Below are 25,515 nucleotides of genomic sequence, written 5' to 3'. Positions count from 1 at the left end.
TCCCATTAATCTGAATTTTGCCTCGTCCGCCCAAATTAATCCGAACTTTCGATTATTATCTATCACTCCCAACTTTAGGGGGTATTAATTTCTATTGCATCCAAATGACTTGCAACCGGTAAATCAGGTAAACATTTGTGATTTTTTTTTTAACACGTGTCAATATGTAATTGGTTAAAAAAAACGAAAAATTGACAGGAATATTATGACCTTTGTTCGGTCCGCCATAAATAAAATAACCTTTTGATAATCCCTCAATAAAATGACCTTTGCATATCAAAAACCGGCAACTTGTTTAATAGGTTAATGAAGGATACGTGTCACATTACGATTGGTTAGAATTTTTCATTTTTTATACTTTGATAAAAGAATTTTTTTAATTTTAACATATTTCTTTTTAAAAAAAAAAATTTAAAAAAATCTTGTGAAAAAAAAAACCCTCCTCCCTTCCCCGTTCAGCACCACCACCGCCACCAGGGCTCCAGTCCCCCATCAGCCACCTCAGCTTGCATCGCCACCAGCCCAACGCAACAACCCCACCCACTGCAGCCCCGCATCTCCCTCTCACGCACTACTGACTCCACTCGCTGCTCCCTCACTCCCCCCCACATCACCAGCCTCACCAACGGTAACTGCCAGTCCGCATCAATCACTGCCCATCCGCAATAATCCACGCCCTCATCACCAATCACCGTTCACACCACCTACCTCCACCGGCCGCACTTGTATTGAGATATTATCGTATATTAGGAGATTTGATAGAATATTTCCTTATATTTATCTTTTATATTTTAGTTAATTCCTGATATCTTTGTAACTCTATATATTCCCAATGTTTTTCAATGAGAAGGCAAGCAATTCTATTCCAATTATTTTCTATTCTTCTCTATTTTATCATGGTATCAAGAGCAGGTTAGATCTTGGGATACTTCACAAAAATTCCCCCCTGCCGGTGGGTTAGAAAATTAAACTCACCGGCGGGATTCATAAATTTTACCTAAAAATTGCAATTTTTTTTTCTTTTTTGTGAGTTGATTCGAGCATGATTTTGCTCCTTTGGATATGAATTTGATTTACTCTGAAAAACCAATAAAAGATTTGAGTATGGTTTACTCTGATAGACCAATAAGAGATTTGAGTGTGGTTTACTCTGAAAGACCAATAAGAAATTTGAGTGTGGTTTACTCTGAAAGACCAATAAGAAATTTGAGTGTGGTTTACTCTGAAAGACCAATAAGAAATTTGAGTGTGGTTTACTCTGACAAACCAATATTTGATTGGAGCTCGGTTTTGCTCTGGAAAAACCAAAAATTGTTATATTTGCAGGTTCGAAAAGAATGACGTTCCTGTTTGATTGATGACCGATGAGTTCGAAAAGATGAACGTTCTCATCGTTGAAAAGAAGAGACAAAAATTGAAGGCGACATCACAAGAGTGTGCATCTCGGCTTCAACAAAGTGAAGAATTTCCAATCGTAACGTTCGTGTTACTGCCGTTACGATTGCGGGAGGGTGTTAGAGATATCGGAAAATATATGTGTGATATATTTTCCGTATATATTATTTAAGAGAATAATATATTTAGGATATTTATGTTAAGATATTATTTAGAGAATATATCATTAGGATATATGGTATATCTTTTAGGAATATTGTTTCTTATCTTATGAGGTTAGGTTTTGTATAAATACTCAACCTATTGATGAATAATAAACAAGCAATACAAAAACCATTCTATTTTATCAACTTGCAAGCCCAATTGCCACAAACAAAGCAGCCCCGCAACGCCACCAAGAGCAGCCCTTGCACAACAACACCGACCATCAACTCCACAACATCGTAACATCTCGCACAAGAAGCATCAATTTGGGCCTAAATATAGAACAAAAATCAGTGCAAAGCAACTAAAAATCAGGCCACCGCCCATACCAAACCACCAGGTTCAGAGAATGGGTTTTTTTTTTTTTGGTAATTTAAAATCATTTTTTTTAAAAAAAAAATAAGAAAATTGTAAAAAACAAAACAAGACAAAACAATTAAGCAATTACAAAGTGACACGTGTCATATCAACCCATTAATCAGGTTACCAACCGGTTTCGCCCCATTTATGGAATATCATATACAAAGGTCGTTTTATTGGGGGATTATCAAAAGGTGATTTTATTTATGGCGGACCGGACAAAGGTCATAATATTCATGTCAATTTTTCCTAAAAAAACATAGAGAAAATAAAAAAATAATAAAAAAAACCAACCCAGCAGCTGCCCCACCACACGAACACCACCGACGCAACCACCATCCCAGTACCCTAATACGCCGACGACGCCCCAGACCAAATCCAAACCCCATCTCTCATCGCCGCGAACCAGCCCACAACACCCAAACGCTAACGCCGGCCAAACTCTAACGCTAGCGCTGGCCAAACCAGCAAGAAACAAAGGTGTTGCGGCGGGGTTAGGGTTTAGAGTAGGGATGGGGGTTGCGACGGCCGAGGAACACCACATCCACCGTTTGTGACCGATTTGTGGCCGATTTCGTGGCTAGGATGCTGGGGAGGGGTTTTCGAGGGTGGCTGGCTGCTGGGGAGGGGTTTTCGAGGGGGAGGAGAGGTTTTCGCAGGTGGATGGGCTGCTGGGGAGGGGTTTTCGAGGGGGAGGAGGGGTTTTCGCAGGTAACTGGGCTGCTGGGGAGAGGTTTTCGGGGGTGGGGGGAAGGGAAGGGGTGGCTGGACGGCGGTTTTCGACATCGGGGGAGGGTTTTTCAGGGGTGGGGGTGGTGATGGAGTGTTTTCCGGGACAGAGGTGGGGGGCTGGGTTTGGTAGTTTTTTTTAAATTTTGTCTTTATTTTTTTTTCTTTTTTTTAAATTTTTTTTTTTGACCTATCACGTGTTTACACGTGTCTAGGTAACCTGCTATATCATGTTGGATGACCTGTTGGGTGCAATAGAAATTACTACCCCCTAAAGTTTGGAGTGATAGATAATAATCGAAATTTCGGATTAATTTGGGTGGACGAGGCAAAGTTCAGATTAATAGGAGCAATTTTTCCTTGAATATGAGCGAAAAATAGAAGATTAGACATATTTTAAGGAACATTAGGCATATTTTAAAGAACATTGGCATAAACACAAACATGTTCTTTTATTAAACATAGGGTTCTTTTCCAAACACATTCAATTACCTGAGTAACCATATAGAAATGAGCATGTTCTTTAATGTATTATCATGTTCTTTTTGTAAGGATTTTATGTTCTTTGTAATGTCATATTCTTTTATCAAACTTATGTATCTTTTTCAAACACTAGTATGTTCTTATTTTTGCTTATGTTCTTTAAAATATGCCTAATATTTTTTCGATTGCACCACACTCATAGTATACCCGGGTGCACTATACTATTTTCACTCTTCAAAATATATTGAAAATACTTTGTATTCAAATATATTAGTAATTATCAACAGCCTTTTTAAATTACTCCTTTTTGCAAAGAATTAAAAATAAACATTTCCAACCAAAAAAGAAAATTAAAAATACTCCCTCCGTGTTTTTTTAAGTGTTACATTTACCAAATCCGGCCGTGTTTGAATAAGTGTTACACTTCCTTTTTTGGCAAAAACCTACATTAAAATATTATATCTCTATCCATCCTCTCATGGTCCCCACCCAAACCCACTACTATTTTTTTATTATTATATCTCTCATCTCACATTCATTACTTTTCAATAAACTATTAACTTCACTATTTTTCTTTTACAATTTTTTAATACTCCAACTACCCCACTTACCTCTTATTTTATTTAAGTCAATTAAATTGCCTACAACTATGTGCCGGTCAAACTGTAACACTTAAAAAAACACGGAGGGAGTAACCACAAACCAAAAAATGCCAAATTGTTTCTATGTGATGCGATTTGGTTTGGTTTATTTTCTCTTAAAAGTCTAAATACATCACAGTTTGTTAGAACTCATGTACCACATAAAACCTGAATAGGCTAATACTTTCTCCATTCTATAAATATTGCAACAATTACTACTTTTAAAAATATTACAAATATTACAACATTTCCTTATTTGCACAAATTTTTTCTCTCTCTTCTCAAGTTCTCATCATATAAGTCTTTTATCTTTACAGAAATTCTTGGCCTCAAGTAGGTAGAGTCCAAGTTGGTCTCTAGTAAGGTTATTTTCGTAATTTTTTTAAAAAAGAGTACCTTATATGTAAGTACCAACGAGATATATAGTCAATATCATTCTTAGTAGTATCATATATACCATCATACAACACGTTTGTATCATCATAGAACTACGGTTGGTATCACAATTAACAAATAATATTGTTGGTATCAAATTATGTTTAGTTAGTATCTAGCTGCGTTCGATTGGTATAAGAGCCATACGGTTAAAAGCTAAACTAAGTTGTTAATTTAATTAATAATTAAGTAAAACTGGAGAATACTAGGCCTTCTTCTGAGTGTAAGAAACCTGATTTTAAGCATTATTATCATATTCCTGAAAATACTAGTAATTTTGGCCCATCCCTTAATTATATAGTAGATCAAATTGGCGAATTAAGATAAGAAGTTGATAACATACATGCTTGTTGTATAAATATCGAAAATAAGATATCAATAACCACAACCGATATTAATAAAAAAGTTAAACGAACAAGTTAAACAAGTTCAACTTGCTTTAACAAACGAAGTTAGGCATCAATTTGGAAAACAAATATCACCTAATAAAGAGAAAATCATTCCATATAAATATAAATATCCTTTTCAAAATCTAGGTAAAAATAAAAGGTTTACTGTATCACTCCCTAAAAGACCTACTAGTAACCAAGAAATGAATAAAGAAACTAAAAATGAGTCCTCATCTTTAGGTTAAAACGCTAAATGAATTACAAGTCCTATTCGATAAAGTAGAAGACCCTAATAAGCTTAACAAAATCATGAACTTAATTTCCGAAAAAGGGATTGCTTTTGATAATGAAATAGAGGAAAATAATTATGTTACTTTAGAGGAAGATTTATATCAACAAATGGGATTAATGAAGTTAGATGATCTAGACTTTCTACCCATAGAATTTGTTCAACAAAAGATTGAAAACAAAACTAGGTCAAAGAGTAATGGATAATAATGATATTGGAAAAGAAATTATTCATGAAAATATTAATGTAAACAATGTTATCCAAAGACCCAGGTACCAAGGAGAAGGAAGTTGCACACGACCAAGATAGATACCAGAGAAGACTACCCGGTTTAGTGTCAAGGTTATGCCTACTCATATACCTAAACAAGAAGAAGTGACTATTGAACCTATAAGTCAAACTGGTTATAAGCTCAAATTAGATGGTGTAAGGGATAGACAAGATGTTTTAGATCAGTGAAAAAGAGTATGAGTAGTGTCCTTAATTTAAATACTGAATGGACTTTAGAAAATTTCTTAAATTATATCGAACATAGTCTCTATGGTTGTGTAAGACTGGTACGATGGAATAGATGAAGAAGTTAAAACAGCACTAAGAGCTAGTGAATCACCTACTAGAATGTTTAGACAGTTAAGTAAGTTAAGTAATACATTGAATTAGAATTCATTGGACCTAGAGCTAATCCTAATGAGAAAGGAATGGAATATCAAAGAAAGTTAAGTAACTTGTCCATCTGTAATATGAAATATGTTGATAATTACATTATGGAATTTGAAACATATTATTATAAAATTGGTGAAAATGAAACAAATCTTGTGTTCTATGACAATTACCTAGTCCCCTTAATGAAGAAATTAGTGAAAAATATCAAGAATGGAGAGAGAGGGTTGCCCTAGGTAACAGAATTGCTTTCCTTAGAAAGTGGATTGAAAAGAAATGTGGAGATGTTGCAGGAACTCAACAAATGAAGAGACAATTTTTCACTTGTTGGGATTTCCCAAATAACTATGGATGTGAAAGAAAAAACTATAATAAAAGAAGGAATTATAAGAAAAATAAATTTGACCGATCAAGAGGAAAAACTTATAAGAATAAATATAAACATAAATATAGAAAACCAAGTATGTTTTTCAGAAAGGCAACATATTCTCTTGAGAAAAAAAAGACATGCAAGGTCTTGTGGAGAATTAGGACATTATGCTAATGAATGTAATAAAACTAATCGTAAACTAATGGAAGCCTTAGGAAGTTGGGATTACATAGATATATCAGAAGACGAGGCTTTAGAATTGGCTTTAAGTAATAATAAAGGAATAGTAGAAATCATAAAAGAGGAAAATGAGTATAATGAAGAGCATGAAGTTAGTGATGAGTTTCAAGATGAAAATTATGAAGAAATAAATAATATGGTGGAAGGAGAAGAGTTAGAAAATTCAGAGTCATTAGATAAAAGCAAGATGACAATAGGTCAACTAAAAAGAACTGAGTATTCATTTGAAGATAATGACCTAGATCAAGTAAACAAAGAAAACTGGAATTTTCCCCAGACTACTAAAGATAAAATATTTAAAACTTTTTTCTTTAAAACTAGAACTAAATATGTATGTAAAGAAATGGAAGGAAGCATAGTAATCGAAGATTGTAAATAAAAGGCAGCCGAAATTAATATCATAAACTGGAAAAGTATTAAAAAAAAGATAAAGAAAAAAGAAATCATAGCTATATTTGTATTGGTGCAGTACAAGTATACATAAATCCTTTGCAAGATTTTGGCAAGGATGTTAAATGCTGCAATTTTATTTGTGATATTAGACGTAAAGAATTTTATGATAAAATAATTAGTGGTATCACATGTAACTTAAGTCAAGGAACGGTAAGCTATATATGTGAACCTAGATATTATGTGAGCTTAGAGGATTCCTTTGCGTCAAAGTTTTTAGCTATTAAGTTATTAACAGAAGGAGTGAAAATGCATAAAGAAACACAACTCATACAATTAAGATGGAAGGTGGTTTATAAGTTGGTAAACACTATAACTCATCTTTTAAGAAATAAATAGTTGATGCTCAGAAATATGAACAAGGAGGAGGTCCTAAGAAGAAAATTACACCTATAAAAGTAAATCCTAATGAAATTAAAATTGAAAAAACTTGAGAGGAATTCTTTATGAACCTTGCAGTTAGTAATAGATCAAGTAAGATGCTAATTGATGAATCAGAATTACTTCATATTGGAATGAATACAAAACCTAAAATATAAAGAAATTCGAGTCTTAGAGCACCAAGTTTAAGTAGACAAAATTCAACAATAATAAGAATGAAAAAACAAGGTGAGGAAAAGCCAGAAGAGGATGAAGAAGAAATATTAGTCCTACTAAAGAAACTAAATGAAAAATATGAAAGTAAAAAAGCCTTAAAGCAACTGGCAAGGCATAGCATTGCTACGGGATCATATTCTAATTTAGAGTTAAATGAAGATCCAAATAATCCTATTGATAAAAAAAAGGTAATTGGATATAAAACTAAAACTGTGAGTGAACCAGTATATGAGGATGAAGTTAATATGAAAATGGAAGCTTGTAATGAAATATCCAGTACTAATCCTAATAGCATTTATATTCCAATTGATATATGCATTGAGGATTATAATAAATATAAATTATGCGCATATATCGACAGTGGTTGTTCTACATGTTTTGGAAAGAGGTCATTATTTCCAGATTTCTTGTGGAAAAAGGCTAAAAATCCTATGCTAGTAAGAATTGCTAATAATAGTGTCATGATGCATACGGAGATAATTAAAGATTTAAAAATAGAAATTGGAGGAGTTCAATGTGGTATTCCTATTTTATGGGCAACTGATCAGCCTAGTCATGATATGATAATAAATTTCAAAAGTTATGCTCTCCATGCACTCAAACTATAGATCAAATAATCTTTACTATTAATGGTCATTCTGTTCCTATACAGAAAATTACAAAGGCTTATACTCATCAGACAATGGAATTTACACGTAGCCAGCGTGGTGATAGGGTTACTCCTACACAACGAGAGGTTGCACTTAGAATTTCTGAATGTGATTCATCATTAATAAATCAGATAAATAAGCAAGAAGAAAAATTATGCAAAAAATTATATTCAACAAATCCTTTAGAACATTGGGAAAAGGATAAGGCATTTGCTAAGATAACTCTAACAAATCCTAATAAGATTATTAGAGTGAGACAAATGGTTTATACCTACCAAGATATTCAGGAGTTTGATGAACAAATAAAAGAATTGCTTAATAAAAAAACTAATTAGGAATAGCAAAAGTCTCCATAATAGTCCGGCATTCATGGTAAGAAATCATGCAGAAGAAAAAGGAGGTAAAGCTAGAATGGTCATTAATTATAAACAGCTAAATGACAATACTGTTTTTTTATGGCTATTACATTCGTAATAAAACTGTGTTATTTAAAAGAATACAAGGAACCACATGATTTTCTAAAATGGATTGTAAGAGTGGCTATTGACAAATTTAAATGTAAGAAGAAACCATTCCATTAACTGCATTTAGTGCCCCTCAAAGGCATTATGAATGGTTAGTAATGCTTTTTGGATTAAAATATGCTCCACAAATATTTCAGAGAAGAATGGATTATATTTTTAGAGAACTTAATCATTGTTGTTTAGTCTATATAGATGATATTCTAATATTCTCAAAAGATTTAGAACAACATAAGAATGATTTTAAAGCAGTAACTCAAAAACGTGCAGAGCATGGTATAATCCTTGGCAAAGATAAATGTGTTTATGCTAAACAATAAATTGAGTTTCTAGGATTAGAAATTAAAGCAGGACGAATAATACTGCAAAAACATATTCTAGAAAAGATTGAAAAATTTCCAGATAAAATTGAAGATAGAAAACAACTATAAAGGTTTCTAGCATGTTTAACCTATGCTTCTGATTTCATAGAAAATAATCTTGCTTTATTAAGAAAGTCATTACAACAAAAACTCAAGAAAGAAATAACTTGAAACTGGAAGGAAAGTGATTCCAAAATTGTTTAAAATTTAAAATCTATGTGTAAAGATCTTTCTGTACTAACACTACTTACTAGTGAAGATGATTTAATCCTTGAAACAGATGCTAGTAATGAGCACTGGAGTGCTGTGTTAAAAATAAAAGAAGGAGAAAGAATTTGCAGATATAGCAGTGAAAGTTTTAATATAATAAAGCTGAGTTAAATTATCCTACAATGCAAAAGGAAATCCTTGCAGTTATTAGAGAGATCGAGAAGTTTTTAATCTTCTTAGCCCCTAAACATTTCTTAATAAGAACAGATTGCAAAGGCATACTCAGTTTTGTTAAAAAAAATTTGTCTAATATGCAAGCGCAAGGGAGACTCCTGCGTTGGCAATTATGCCTTAACCAATTCTCTTTTACTGTTGAACATATATAGGGAACAAAGAATTCTTTGACAGACAGCTTGACCAGAGAATTAGCTAATGTCGTCCAAGAAGCTCAAGACTACACAAAAACCTCCTTCATACCAACTTCAAAAGATGGATGTAGAGAGGAAAACTCTCATTGATGAGACCGAAAAGGCAATGGAGCGTGTTTCACCCTCCAGTTAGGCCTTAATGCAAGGCTTTATCATATCAGCGAAACAACGTTCACGAGATGGTTTAATTAAGGATTGCCTTCGAGCAGTCCAAATGTTATTGATGTTTGAAGTAACAATTATGTTATTTCAGCTCATTCTTGATTTACGAAATATAATATTAAACAAAATAAGAGATAAATATTTTAGAACTGGTACGAGTTGGTGGCAACAAGGTCCAGTAAATTCTTTGATCTTCGAGATCCACGGGGAGAAAGAATAGAGTTTCCCAAAAACTCTAAAGTTGCATCATTGCGAATCTACCCATATCCTCTTAATCAAAATGCTCCATTCATTAGTATACATTATGTTGACTCGAATGAACAATACAAGAGGGGGGGTGAATTGTATTGTAGAGGAACTAGGGTAATTTTTGCGGAATTTATAAAGAAACTCGAATAAAAACTAAAAGTGCAAAGAGAGATTTTACGTGGAAAACTTCTTGGCCCTAATCAAGAAGAAAAACTACGACCACAAGGGATTTTAAACTCAATTCTTAATAATAATAGGGCAAACCACCTATTACAAATTAAGACTCTAAACTCAAGTTCCTCTATGAACTTAAGCTCCCTTCAACTGATCCCTCAATCAGTCGAACTCTCAACTCTCTCTTTTTCTCCTTGCTTCACTCAAAGCAATAAAACACTCTTAGAGTTCCCCCAAACTCTAACCCAATACAACTCAAAGATTAAACTCTAAATTGCTAGGTACAAAGACACTCAAGGACTTAAGTGGATTATGACTCTTTTTCAAAAGCTAAAAGACTGTAATGCTCAAGTGTGTTTTTTCAACAGAAAACTGATCCTATTTATAGGAGAAAAGGGAAGTTAAAGACCTTTCCGTTTGCCTCAACTTCCACTAAGCCACAACCTCCATGAAACTAGGAAGTGCAGTTCGTGGGAGCTTGGGCAGCAAGTCAATCGATTTATCAGGAAGTGTTTTACTGGCTTCCTAATTTTTCTCAACTTCCTTTGACAAATTAAACCACACTTTTGAAAGATTATTCTCCAAGTCAGATTTTCCAAATAATGAGATAGAATTAAAACAGAAAATCTTTTTAACAAAAAAAAAGATAATTTAACTCAAAAAGATATTTTTCGAAAATAACTGAGTTAAAATATGGAAAATAAAATCTTTAATAAATGAAATCAAATCCACTTAAACCCTATCAACTAGCCATGTACTTAACATATATACAAGAAGCCTAAAATAAACAGTAAAGATACATTAGACTCCTTGACCCACTGTGAAGCTTCAACTCTGGAGCTTCAGTTCCTCACTCAAGGAACTTGGCTTCTGATTGTCTTCTATGCTCATCCATAGCTCATCCTTAGACCTTGTTCCATGCTCCATTCTGACTCTAGAACTTCGTTGCATATAAAACCTGTCAATACATCAAAGATAATAGACAAAAGTTAAAGCTCCTATGGGTTTGCTTAGGTTCCTTGATTCATCATCAAAACTTAAGATCAACAATATTCCCCCTTTTTGATGAATGACAAACCTAAGCAAACTCACAAAATTAAATTAAAAGACAATCAAAAAAAGGAAAGAGAAAAAAAACTTAAAACGAAAACGAAACAAGGAACTGAAGTTCAATTTTATACCTTATATACCTTAGTTACAGATGGATGGAGAAGCTTATCAACAATTGAGTTTGCCTGTCTTTTCCCCCTTTTGGCTTTCATCAAAATTAATGCACATATATATCTAAACACAGCACCATTTTAACGGTTTGTGTCCAAAGCATAGAACAAAGCACATATAGGCAGAAATAGTATGCAAATAGTCATAAAGCAAGCAAGCAATATTCATAGAAACAAACTGATGTTCCTCCAGAACATCAAAAACAAAATAAAATACCCAGTTAAATTGTTTACAGATCAAAAGAAGCAAAGTAAACCAAGTTTAATACATACCAAAATCAAAAGATAGTTTGATAGATAAGATAGACAGAAAATAGGATTAGACTGTAGTGGCTGGGGTCTTGTGTTCTTCTCTTGTTTCCTCAGCAATTTCTTCTTCAACAACAATCTCTTCCAGCTTCTTCAACAACTCAGTCTGGCCTTGAGAAAGAGTTGAAGTGATTTCCTTCATGGCTGAGGTGAGTTCCTTAAAAGCATGCACCAGGTCTCCTACCAGCTTCTCAAGAGCCCCAATTCTCAGGAGCAGAGTTGGTTGAGCATCAGACAACATCTTTGAGTGCCTTCAGTTCCAAGGTGGAACTCACAGAACTAAAGGCAGCAAATCCTGTACCTGCACTTACTGGAGCAGAACGAGTGACAGTTTCTTCCATAAATATGCCCTGTTCCCCCTGAACAAAGGCTTTCTCCTCACTGAGATCCACAAAAGCAGCTGGAGCCTCAGCTTTCGCTTTTGGCTTAACAGCCAACCTAATGCTCTTCCTTTTCCTAGTACCAGTAGCACTACTTTTCTTGCCCTTCTTTTCAGAACTTTCTTCTTTTTATCTCTTTTCTTCCTCTCCTTCACTTTCCTCTTCTTCCAGCCATTTATCCAACTCCTCTTCCTCGGTCAGAACATTAACTCCTTCCTTAGCCTTAGGGGTTTATTTTGGAAGGAATTGGGTAACACCATCAACAACATGCAAGTTTCTGCTTTCAAGGGTTTTGGGTTGAACAAAATGATTGGTTTGTAGTTTGATATGTTCACAGTTCTCCACAGAAATACCAAAACTCTCGATGAGAGTAATGATCAGATTTGCATATCTAACTTTCAAATGGTTTGCAAGACAGTGGGTGAGGTGTTTTATCATGATGGAGGGGAAATTGATTTGTATTTTGTTTTCAAGGCAGTACATCAGCATAGCATCAAGGTGGTTAGCCTCATGCCTGTGCTGAGTTCTTGGAACAATGGCTAAATGCACAAAGATAAACAACAATTTTTGAATGGGAGAGAACAAATTATGATTAGTTTGGACTTTCGACACCTTTCCACCAATTGATTCCACAATATCTTTTATGGGCACATCTCCTACACTTTTATCAGTAGCTCCTTTAAAATATTCATCAAACCCCTCATTTGGAGTTCCAGAGATAGCACATAGATAATCAGCATCAAAACTAATTTTCTTATTTTTAACTCTTGACACACAAACACCATCATAATTCCTAAAATTTGCACAAAATTCTTTCAAAGGAGCATGAGCAAGCACGTTATTGTAACTTTCACTAAACAATTGCACCCAATTTTGAGCCTCTAAGATTTCAAGTAGTTCAGAATACTTACTTACTTCACACCATGGCAAGTTGATGCAGAAACCATGAATGAAGCGTTCAGAGCTTGCTTCGATTTTCTTTTGAGATGGAGACTTTTCCAACTGAATTTTTTCTCCTAATTCCTCCCAGCCCTGATCCTCGAGTTCCTCCAGCTTTCGTTTATTTGACTCAGCAGGCAAGTTCTTTGGTTTTTCAACAGAGGGTTTTGTTTGATTTTCTTGCTCGATATCCATGGGTGAATCTTTTTGAGGGGTAACTTGAGGTTTTGGTGAGACATCCATGGGTGAATTTGCTGAATCGGTAAAATGTAGGGTGTATTTTACGGAGTGAGGAGGTGAGGAACAGTGTGTAGGGTTTGGTGTCATTTTATAGGGGTGGAATTTCAAGGGGTAAAAGGGTCGGTGGAAGAGTGTGGAAGGTTAATTGAATAGTGAAGGTGTCGTTTGATGAAGGATAGAGAAATTACTTTTAACTTGGTCAGTTTAAAGAATTAATGTGATTAGACAAGAAGGGTCTAGGTTAATTTATCAGAAACTTTGAATTGAATGCAAAAAGTCACGGGTATTTAATCAACAATATTGAGAGATGAATTTGAATTTTAAAAGATAAGCAATGAAGGATAATTCAAAGAAAAAGATAAGATTTTAAGTAGATAAAATTAATCAACTGACTAGTTAATTAATTCACAAAAAGATAGAGCAAAATCTTATAGATTATTTCGGAGGAACTAGGAACAAATCAACATAGTTTGTTATAATACGGACATGCCTAATGCAATTTGATTTCTTCACATACAACCACAATCCCATATGCAATGCCATACATTCTAATGCTTAGGACTATGTTTTCACATATTCATATTGTGTAAGACATACATTGCATACATAGTTGACTTATACCTTTGGGGGAACTTGAGGTCTTCTTAACTCAATTGTATCATTCCAAGTTCCATGCACATCTTTTCAAATTTATCCCTGCTCAAAGGCTTAGTAAGAATGTCAGCAATTTGATTTTCAGTATCACAAAAATCTAACTTAATTAAGCCTTTTTCCACATTATCCTTAAGAAAATGATGCCTTATGTGAATATGCTTCACACGAGAATGATGAACTGGATCTTTTGAAATACATATAGCACTCGTATTATCACAATAAATAGGAATGCAATCATACTTCATACCATAGTCTCTTAACTGTTGTTTAATCCAAAGAACTTGGGAACAACAAGCTGCGGCAGCCACATACTCAGCTTCAGCAGTTGATAGGGCCACTATATTTTGTTTCTTGGAGCCCCAAGAAACTAGACATGGTCCGAGGAACTGAATCATTCCTGAAGTACTTTTCCTGTTCACTAAATCTCCTGCATAGTCAGCACCTTCAAATCCTTTTAAATCAAAAGTATCACTTCTAGGATAGAAGAGACAGAGATTGTCAGTTCCTTTGAGGTATCTTAGAATCCTTTTAACTGCTGTAAGATGAGATTCTTTAGGATTCGATTGAAACCTAGCACATAGGCCAACACTAAATGCAATGTCAGGTCTACTAGCAGTTAAATAAAGAAGGGATCCGATCATACCTCTATATCTGGTTTGATCTACACTGGTTCCTTGTAGATCTTCATCTAACCTTGTGCCTATTCCCATTGGTGTATGGTTGGTCTTTGCTTGGTCAAGGTTATATTTCTTCAGTAGTTCCTTGACATACTTTTGTTGGTGAATTGCAATACCTCTTTCCGTTTGTTTGATTTGTAGTCCAAGAAAGAAGTTGAGTTCCCCCATCATGCTCATCTCAAATTCACCACTCATTAGCTCAGCAAAGTACTTGCACAAGTTTTCGTTAGTTGCTCCAAAAATAATATCATCAACATATATTTGAACAACTAGTAAGTCAGTTCCTTCAGATTTTAAAAACAAAGTTTTATCTACTTTACCTCTTTTAAAATCATTTTGAAGGAGGAACTTAGAGAGCCTTTCATACCAAGCTCTAGGTGCTTGTTTTAGCCCATAAAGAGCTTTATCAAGCTTAAAGACATGATTAGGAAATTGGGGATTTTCAAAACCAGGAGGTTGTTCCACGAACACCTCTTCTTCAAGAAAACCATTTAAGAAAGCACACTTTACATCCATTTGATATAGTTTGAAACCCATAAAAGAGGCAAAAGCAATTAAAATTCTAATAGCTTCTAATCTAGCAACAGGAGAAAAAGTTTCTTCAAAGTCAATACCTTCTTGCTGATTGTAGCCCTTCACAACAAGTCTTGCCTTGTTTCTTACAATTGTTCCATATTCATCCAGTTTGTTCCTGAATACCCACTTGAGCCCTATAACCTTTTTGTGTTCAGGTTTCTCTTCAAGATGCCAGACCTTGTTCCTCTCGAACTCATTAAGTTCATCTTGCATGGCAATTATCTAGTCAGCATCCTTCAGTGCTTCATCATGATTTCTTGGCTCAATAATGGATAGGAAGGCTTGAAAGGCACAAAAGTTCCTCATCTGAGATCTGGTCTGAGTTCCTCTACCAATATCACTTATAATAAGGTCTGCAGGATGAGAGCCTTGATATTTGAATGGCTTTGGTTGAAACTCTCTGGCAGGAACTCCTATTTGAGGCACTTCTTCTTCAGTTTCTTCTGCATTTTACTCGTTGCCAGATTCTCCATGATCTTGTTCCTCCGGGGTTTCTTGATTAGGAACTTCCGCATTTTCTTGATGTTCTTGCTCTGGTTCCTCTCTTACTTCCTTGGTTTTCTTGGAGGTTTCTTCCTCTTCTTCCCTGTCTCTAATCATACCAATTTCATAATCATTATTGTCTAGTTCCTGCACATTCATAAACATATTAGATTCATCAAATATCACATGAATGCTTTCTTCTACACACAATGTATTTTTATTGTAAACTTTGTAAGCTTTGCTATTTGATGCATAGCCAAGGAACACAGCTTCATCACTTCTTTCATCAAATTTTCCTATATTCCTTTTTCCATTATTATGAACAAAGCATCTGCATCCAAAAGCTCGAAAGTGAGAAATATTGGGTTTCCTGCCCTTAAACAGTTCATAAGGAGTCTTATTGATGATTGGTCTCATCATAACTCTATTAATAATATAACAAGCAGTTGTAATAGCTTCAGCCCAGAAGTTCCTTGGAAGACCACTTGCTATGAGCATAGTTCTTGCCATGTCTTCTAGAGTCCTGTTCTTCCTTTCAACAACTCTGTTCTGTTGAGGAGTTCTTGGGGCTGAAAAGTTATGATCCATGCCATTCTCTTTGCAAAAGTCATCGAATCTTGAATTCTCAAACTCAGTTCCATGATCTGATCGAATGTGGATAATTTGATTTCCACTTGACTTTTGTACTCTTTTGGCAAAGGACACAAATTCATCAAAAGTTTCATCTTTGCTAGACAAAAAAATCACCCATGTAAATCTAGAAAAATCATCAATAATAACTAAAACATATTTCTTTCCACTTCTACTTTGAACACGCATGGGACCACACAAATCCATATGAATTAGCTCCAATGGCTTTGTGGTGCTAACCATGTTTTTGCTTTTAAAAGAAGACCTGACTTGCTTGCCTCTCACACATGCATCACAGATATGTTGTATGAGGAACTTGACTGAGGGAAGCCCTATAACCAAGTTCCTTGCTCTAAGCTTATCCATGAGTGAGAAGCTAGCATGTCCAAAACGTCTATGCCATAATAAAGGATCATCATTAATGGCACTTAGGCAGGTAAGGTTGTTCCTTGGAACAGAATTTAGATCCACAATGTCTGTGTTCCCTTTTCTAGTTCCTTCAAGAACAACCCTTCATGTTTTATCATTAATGATGTTGCATGAATTCGAGGTAAAACTTACAGAGTTTCCTTTATCACAAAATTGTGATATGCTCAGCAAATTGTGCATCAAACCCTCGACCAAAAGTACATTTTCTATCGAATGAGAACTGGACCTTCCTACTTTTCCTTTAGCAATTACTTCACCCTTTTTGTTGTCTCCAAAGGTCACAGTTCCTCCTGGATAGGCCTCTAGTGAGAGAAACTTTGATTTATCTCCTGTCATATGCTTTGAACAACCACTGTCGAGGTACCACGTGTTGTTCCCCCTCACTAGGACCTGCAAAAGAACTTATTGGTTAGATTCAGGAACCCAGGTTTCCTTGGGTTCCTTGGAAGTTGAAGAAATATCAGATTTCTTTACCCAAACTTGCCTAACATTCTTGCTAATAGACTGTTCCTTCTTGTTACAAGTAGCAACAAGTTGACCAGTTTTACCACAGAAAGTACATACTTTATAGCTAGGCAGGTCTACATATTTTTTCTTGCCCTTATGCTTAGAACGTATGAATCCTAGACCTTCAGTTCTTTTGGTTTGAGCATTTTCAATCCACTTAGGAATTCCAAACTGACTAATGCTTCTTTCTTTTCGAAGCTCTAGTTCCTTCTCCAATTTTGCCTTTTCAATTATTAACTCGTCAAGATCATATTTTAGTTTTTCAAAATCCTCATTAAATTTTGGCAAAGATTCAGAGGAGGAACTTGGAGACACTTCAACATTAGCAAGTTTGTATTGAGTCAGTTCTACATTAACCATGATATTTTCAAACTTGAGTTTCTCATTCATTTATTTTAAGAGAAGATTCTTGTCAAAAAGTTCAAAAAATCTACTTTGAACATCAGTTCGTTGATTTTCAATCCACGTACTGTGTTCCTTGCAGACTTTGAGAGCTCTTTGACATTCACCTAGACGAATACTAGTGTGAGTCCACTCATCTTCCATTTCAAACACTAAATCAATGAGAGTATCTTTAGTATAAGTCTTAAGCACATTAGGATCAAGGAATACCTCTTTAGCAAGCTCATCATTGTAAGCCTTTTCATCACGTTTGGCCATCAGACACAGATGAGCTGTTTCTTCTTCAGGTTGTTCCTCTTCATCCTCACTTTCCGAATCTCCCCAGGCAGCAATCATAGCCTTCCTAATGTCTGTTTTGTTGAAAGGAGTTTTGTTGTAGTTGCTCTTAACTTGTTCCTTTGCCTTCCCTTTACCTTTCTCTGTATCCCAAAGTGGACACTCACAAATGAAGTGCGCTAGAGATCCACATTTGTGACAACCAGAGTCAGTCTTTGAAGTAGAGGGTTTCTTAGTGAAGTTCCTTGACCTGTTGTTTCGGTTAAACATTCTTTTGAACCTTCTCACCAGCATAGCAGCCTCTTCTTCATCGACTTCAGAGTCTTCTTGATCTCCAGCTTTGAGAGCCAAGCCTTTTCCTCGGTTTCCTTCACTGTTGCTTGTTCCTAGGTGCAACTCATGAGTCATGAGGGAACCAGCAAGTTGCTCAATGTTGAACTTTGTGAAGTCCTTTGTTTCTTGTAAGGCTGTTACCTTAGCTCTCCATCTCTCATCTTGAGGGAGGCTTCTTAGAACTTTTCTGACCTGCTCATCAATAGGGATTTGCTTTCCAAGAGAAACAAGCTCATTAATAATGTTAGTAAATCTAGTTAACATTTCCTGAATTGATTCTTTTGGTTGCATTTCAAACCGTTCATATTTTGACATAAGCAAGTCAATTTTAGAGCGTTTCACTTCGTTAGTTCCTTCATGAGTAACTTGAAGTAAATCCCAAATTTCTTTAGCATTTTTACAACCCATAACACGGTTGTGTTCATGGGGTCCAAGACCACAATAAAGTAATTTAACAGCAAGTGCATTAATTTCCATTTTCTCAAAATCTTCCTTATCAAACTCAGACATAGGTTTAGGTACTACCTCATTTTCACCAGCAGTTTTGGTGATTTCGAAATCACCAACTTCAATCACTCTCCAAACCTGGTAGTAGTTGTCGGCTTTGATAAAAATCTCCATCCTGTTCTTCCAATAGGTGTAGAATTTCCCATTGAACATAGGAGGACGTTGCGTAGAGTAACCTTCTTCCAGTTTCTCGTGATTGTTCATCTTGATTCCAGGAACTTAACTCGTCAGGGTTTCCTGATTTCTTTGAGGAACAAGCTCTGATACCAATTGTTGACTCGAATGAACAATACAAGAGGGGGGGTGAATTGTATTGTAGAGGAACTAGGGTAATTTTTGCGGAATTTATAAAGAAACTCGAATAAAAACTAAAAGTGCAAAGAGAGATTTTACGTGGAAAACTTCTTGGCCCTAATCAAGAAGAAAAACTACGACCACAAGGGATTTTAAACTCAATTCTTAATAATAATAGGGCAAACCACCTATTACAAATTAAGACTCTAAACTCAAGTTCCTCTATGAACTTAAGCTCCCTTCAACTGATCCCTCAATCAGTCGAACTCTCAACTCTCTCTTTTTCTCCTTGCTTCACTCAAAGCAATAAAACACTCTTAGAGTTCCCCCAAACTCTAACCCAATACAACTCAAAGATTAAACTCTAAATTGCTAAGTACAAAGACGCTCAAGGACTTAAGTGGATTATGACTCTTTTTCAAAAGCTAAAAGACTGTAATGCTCAAGTGTGTTTTTTCAACAGAAAATTGATCCTATTTATAGGAGAAAAGGGAAGTTAAAAACCTTTCCGTTTGCCTCAACTTCCACTAAGCCACAACCTCCATGAAACTAGGAAGTGCAGTTCGTGGGAGCTTGGGCAGCAAGTCAATCGATTTATCAGGAAGTGTTTTACTGGCTTCCTAATTTTTCTCAACTTCCTTTGACAAATTAAACCACACTTTTGAAAGATTATTCTCCAAGTCAGATTTTCCAAATAATGAGATAGAATTAAAACAGAAAATCTTTTTAACAAAAAAAAAAGATAATTTAACTCAAAAAGATATTTTTCGAAAATAAGTGAGTTAAAATATGGAAAATAAAATCTTTAATAAATGAAATCAAATCCACTTAAACCCTATCAACTAGCCATGTACTTAACATATATACAAGAAGCCTAAAATAAACAGTAAAGATACATTAGACTCCTTGACCCACTGTGAAGCTTCAACTCTGGAGCTTCAGTTCCTCACTCAAGGAACTTGGCTTCTGATTGTCTTCTATGCTCATCCATAGCTCATCCTTAGACCTTGTTCCATGCTCCATTCTGACTCTAGAACTTCGTTGCATATAAAACCTGTCAATACATCAAAGCTAATAGACAAAAGTTAAAGCTCCTATGGGTTTGCTTAGGTTCCTTGATTCATCATCAAAACTTAAGATCAACACATTACAAGGCTTGGGATTATGGAATGGTACATGATTTCTATGAATTCCCTACTCCTAATGATTCTTTCTTTCTAAAACTTACAAAGTTCCAATAGTACGCATTCAACAAGGTTCAGAAATATTGTGAAGATAAAAAATAAGACTTTCAACTAGGAGCAAGGGTGCAATGTGCTAATATCGAAGTTAAAGAAGGAAAAGTTAGTCCACCGCATTACTTGATAATGTTTGGGAAAGTGAGGTGTTGCAAAAATCCCATACTAATTCGTCAAAAGACTGTTAGAAATCCAACTGAAGCCAGAGCACTGGGATTTTTCTACATTTCACAATATCTTAACAATTTTATAAAAAGGAAAGAAAATCCTCCTGTCATATTTCATGTTGGTAACACGACAATTGTGGTGCCTAACGAGATGAAAGAATATTTAGTAGATGGCATAAACAACACCGAGTTAATCTACAAATATTTAGAAGATATTGAAAGTGGGAAGTTTCTGTCATTTGAAGGCCATGAGTATATGTTTGAAGCATTCATGAGTTGGGATGAAGAATACGCAGCCAAATGTGTTGTAGACCTTGGCATAGAAGAAGAGAATCCTATGTATGAAGACAGAAAAGATAGTGAGGGGAGCCTATAAGAAATTATGATGGATGAAATTATGAATGCTTGAGAGCCACACCAGCAATAATTCAAGGAATCTTCACTGTAGCCACGTTTTATTAAATGTTTCTGTCTTAAAGTATCTTTGTAAGAAGCAATGGTGTAGAATTGCTTGCCGAGTCAGGATAAGGATCCTATGTAACTTTGCTTCCCTATATAAAGGGACTTAGGCCAAGAAGTGAAGGCAGAGTTGGAAGAGTTAGCTAGAGAATTACTCTGAAAGATTTAGAGTGTCCTCTAGAGAAAAATACTCACCTTAAGAGAAAGATTGGTTCTCCATCTCTCTTAAAGCAGAGAAAAATCTAGTTCAGCTTATGTCTGTTTAACCTTTCAGTTTGTTTGTTTTGTAATATATGAATGATGTAATCTTTTCAAATTAAATACAAGTTTCGTTCAAGAAGGGAATGTTATCCCCGAATGGAACGTTATCCCCTTGAACCTTATATATCAAATGAGTTATCTTTCTGTTTAAAAAGTTCCATCATAAACACAGTAAGGATTGTTTAATTAGAGATTATGGTCTAAGGTAGGAAACGAATTAGATCTGTGTTGAGCCTGATCTAAGGAAGACACGGTTGGGGTTAGCTACCTTGGTAAAGCCGGAAGCTCAGAGCGCCAGAGGTTCTATTGTCGACTAAATTCAAGTATTGGTCAAAACTCTCTAGTTAAAGAATTATTATTGCAGAGCATGGTGGGCTGTTAAACTGTTAAAATAATTTATTTTGATGTATAAGTAGTAGAGTTGTGATAACTAGTACCATTAAAAGTCATTAATCAAGAAACAAGTAAACAACAATTGATATTAATATATAAATAGGTTCATTGGTATCAAAAAGGTGTTCGATAATATCAAAAGAAATACCATCTAAGAGTTCGTTGATATCAAAGAAGAGTACCATCTAAGCTTAACTTGGTTATTGTTGGTATGTCATCAACATTAAAATCATTTTAGCACACCACCAACGAAAAAAGTGTCGGTTATAGTACAAGTGGTCCCCACTTGATAGAGACCAAAGTGGTCTCAAGTAGGTAGAGACCAAGAAAAACTCTTATCTTTATTCTTCTCAATCTCTCACTTCTGATTTTAAAATCATGTCTCATCCCCATATAGTAATACGGAGTATTAATGATTTCTTTTGAAAGAATCTAAGTATTCTAATAGTAAGAAACAAATACTCCCTTATTTACATGCCTATTTCTTTTTATTATATGAGTATAAATATTAGAAATAGACATATAAATGAAAGACGAAAAGATCGAGTACTAATTTTAAAGACAATAGATAACATTATCGTAAACTAGAGGGTTATCTAACCTAGAGGAAACACGACGCTCTATAGAATTAAAGAAAATCCACATAATTAGCCCCATCTTAAGACTAATTTGTAAGTTTATCTACCACTTAAACCCATCAACCATAAGTCCATAATACATCAAATTCGGATTTGCTAATAAATAACAAGGCAAGTTAATTTTTACACGTTAAAATATTTGCAAGAGATTTTTTCTAAAACTATGGTATCTCCTCGTGACAATTGTACGATAAAACAGTCTTTTAGCAAAACACATGTGGTTAGGCAGAAACCCACGTCGTCCATATTTCAAAAATCTAAGTACAATCAATAAAAAAATGGACCACAAAAACACTTCAAAAAAAAAAAAAAACCCTGAAAATGGGCTTCATCTTCGTATATACATTGACCTATCACTTCTACAAACCAAACGACTTTCAATAACCAAATGCAGCTTTTTTTTATACAACTTCTTCTTCCCACAGAAATTCAGCCGCATTTTATACAAAAAACAAGTACCAGAAATAATTTCCCCTCCCTCGTATTCACATTAGACTCCAACAACTAAGAAAAAAAAAAACTAGACTCTAAATTCCCACACTTTTTATTTTAGTCAAAACTAATTACATGGGATTTTTTTTTTTGGTTGTACTTACAAAAAAAGGAACCCTCAACTGCATATTTACACTGCAAAATAAACAACTCTTCCATATCTCTTTCTTTTGCTCTGAGAAATTTACCAAAATTCTTCTCATGCTGCTGCTATTGTAGTTTTTAATTTTTTTTTTATCCCTCGCTAAAATGTTATATTTGCCTTTCAGGCTTTTCTGTTTTGATGATCACTATATGTACTTGGTTTGAGTTTGGATGTCGATGGGGTTCGTTCCTAAGCCAAGGCAGGGATACTGCAGTTCCTGCGGTCCCTGTCGAGGCAATCGAACCCCTCAACTCTAACTGCCGGGTTGTTACCAAAATTCGCCCTCACACATCCCCCTTTCCTTGTGGAAGAGTTTGGTGAGGATGCAGACCCTGATGCAGTAGCCTGTATCGGCGATGATGGAACTGGTGAAAATGGAGGAATCAACTGTTTTTCCTCCCTGAATCGAGCGTCCTGAATTAATGGGTTAGAGACTCTACTTGGTGGTGAACCACAGAAAAACGGGGGCGACGATGCTGCCGGTGTGCTTGGCCTCTCGGCACCATGAGCACCCTGTCCAAACAATTCATCCCATTTAGATCCCATCCAGAATAAGCCTAAAATATTCATTATATTCCACAAGTAATTTTACACTACAGGTCAATTTACTGTTAAAATGAATCACTTCCTAGTTTAGTTTAATCAGTCAAAGACAAATCACATTAAATTAGTCGCAAATTTGGACACAAAACGAATAAAGAAAGAAAGAAAGCATTTTCATAAGTTGCGTAATCACATATCAAGAAAGGTACTATCATCTTTGTCTTATTACACTAATTTAAATTTAAAATTTGAAATTAATAACTTTAATTTATAATTTACACTGACAAAGACAAGTTGGTTGGCCATAGACAGTTTGCCCTTTGGTTCATTAAAAATTTGATTTACAACACAAGCTCAGATCAGATCTCTTTTCCCCCTTTTTTAAAATTAATTATGGGATTTTCTCTACCCACCATATATCAACCACACATTACACATCATTCAATCATGAACTTTATCCCAATTTAAGTGCCCAATTCAAGGAAACAAAATACCGCAACATTTTTTTTCATATATATATCATTAATTTCCATTTAATTCATGGAGAATAAGTGAATAATCAAGGAAAGTGTTTGAAGCAATTCTAAATTCAAGATAAATCGTTTAATCAAAACCCACTAATTTCTAAAAAACACCCAAAACAAGGAATCAAAACATATTGAAACAAATAGTATCAAATAAAAAATAAAAAAAAAAATCAAGCTAATATCTTGTAAATTTAAGTTCATTTTATATTACGAGTAATTTCATAAAATATCAAATCAAACTAATATCTTACTCCGTATAATTTAATATTAATTTATGATATTGTAAAATATACCACGTTACACAAAGGAACATACAAAAACGAAAGCTTTTCAATTAATCGTTTATCACTGAATTAAATTGACTACTGTAACCAAATTAAATCAATTAATTACAGTACTAAATTAAAAAAAAAAAAAAGAAAATATATTGTAGATATATATACCTTACTAAGAATTATGTCTAACAGCTCTGACCCGGCCCTGGAATCAGTGAGCTCTGAATGCCTGCAATAAAATCCCAAAAAATCAGATTAATAAACAAACAATATAAATTAAATTAATTTAAATTAAATTAATTTAAATTAAATCAGACCAAAAATAAAATAGAATAAAAAAAGGGAAGAAAATAGAAAATAAATAAAATTACCCAAAGTGCCAACGAAGAGGAGGTCTAGAAGGGTCGTTGACGGTGGAATTAAGGGCGCCGACACGGCGAGGTTTAGGGCAAACGACGGAGTCTTTCCGATCAGTATTCCGACCACCAGAAATCGACACAAAACTCATCATCTCTTCACGAGATGCGACGCCGTTTTGCTGGATCCCACAATAATTCATCCTTCTTCAGATCAATATCAATAGATCTTCCAATTTTCTCTTTACCTCTATTTTCTAATCTCTTGATTAATTCTATGTATTTACGCTGTATTTACACGATTTGCGAAACACTAAAATTATCAAAAATTGTAACGCCTGCAAAAAAATCATCGAAACGTTGCGTTTGTTAATTTCGTAACATGCAGATCTCTAATTCAGGAAAGTCAAAGCTTTTTTAAAGCATAAATCTCAATTATTTTCGTTAAATTCAATGATAAACCCTAATTTTGAAGGATTTCACCTAAGCATTAAAATAATTTCAGCTCAAATTCATGAAATAGGAAATCAAAATCATAAATTAGGTTTGGAAAGCAATTAATCATGTTTGAAATTCATGAAATAAATCGAATAAAGCATGAATTAAAGAAAAAAAAAAAAAAAAAAGAGAAAAATACCTGGAGATGGAAATTAGAGGGAAAGAAGAAGGTAGTTGGGAGCAAAAATAGAGAGAAGAGAAGACATGAAAATGAGGCCAAAAAGGAGTAGGCGAGAAAGAAAGAAGGGAGATAAAGTGGGGGGTAGATGAGTTATATAGAGATGGGGAAATTAAATAAAAATGGAAAAATAATTTAGGAGAGAGAAAATTATGGAAATTATATTTTATAATAATAAATTTAAAATTAATTAGCCTATGGGAATCAATAAAAGAGAGGAAAGCGAAAGAGAGAGAAAAAAAAGGGGGTGGAGCTGCAATTACCACCTGCAACTCTTTGGGAGTTGTGCTTTTTTTTTAAATTTTTTATTTCCTTTTTATCCTTGATTACGGAGGGTATTCGTATAATCCATGTATTGTATTATAAAGTTTGAGATTTTTTTTTATGCGTATGAATTTGGTATTCTTTTCGTTCCTTTTTGTTAGCTTTGTTAGACCACTCTTACTCATGGGCAAAAAAATAAAAATGCCACTTTCTCTCTACTCACTTTC

At 34.5% G+C, this 25,515-nt stretch overlaps 1 protein-coding gene across 1 annotated transcript; it reads right to left on the bottom strand.

The window, feature by feature from the left end:
• Positions 1–22,311: 22,311 nt before the first annotated feature.
• LOC145557952 (uncharacterized) lies at positions 22,312–25,142 on the bottom strand. Its single transcript, XM_081619126.1, has 4 exons — positions 24,986–25,142; positions 24,364–24,686; positions 24,161–24,221; positions 22,312–23,160 (listed from the first exon to the last, which is right to left on the bottom strand). Exons 2-4 carry the CDS (start codon positions 24,549–24,551, stop codon positions 22,837–22,839), a joined length of 573 nt encoding a protein of 190 aa, XP_081475252.1. The 5' UTR covers positions 24,552–24,686; positions 24,986–25,142; the 3' UTR covers positions 22,312–22,836.
• Positions 25,143–25,515: the final 373 nt, after the last annotated feature.

This window comes from Chenopodium album, chromosome 1 (genome assembly GCF_948465745.1).
Source record: "Chenopodium album chromosome 1, dcCheAlbu1.1, whole genome shotgun sequence".
Taxonomy (NCBI): Eukaryota; Viridiplantae; Streptophyta; class Magnoliopsida; order Caryophyllales; family Amaranthaceae; genus Chenopodium; species Chenopodium album.
This window is presented reverse-complemented; position numbering and strand designations above follow the sequence as displayed.

Coding starts and splice junctions, on each gene's coding strand:
- LOC145557952 (XM_081619126.1), bottom strand. CDS start 24,551: ATGAATTATTGTGGGATCCAGCAAAACGGCGTCGCATCTCGTGAAGAG. Junction 24,222..24,363: donor CCTCTTCGTTGGCACTTTGG/GTAATTTTATTT, acceptor ATTTTATTGCAG/GCATTCAGAGCTCACTGATT. Junction 23,161..24,160: donor TAGACATAATTCTTAGTAAG/GTATATATATCT, acceptor TTGTTTGGACAG/GGTGCTCATGGTGCCGAGAG.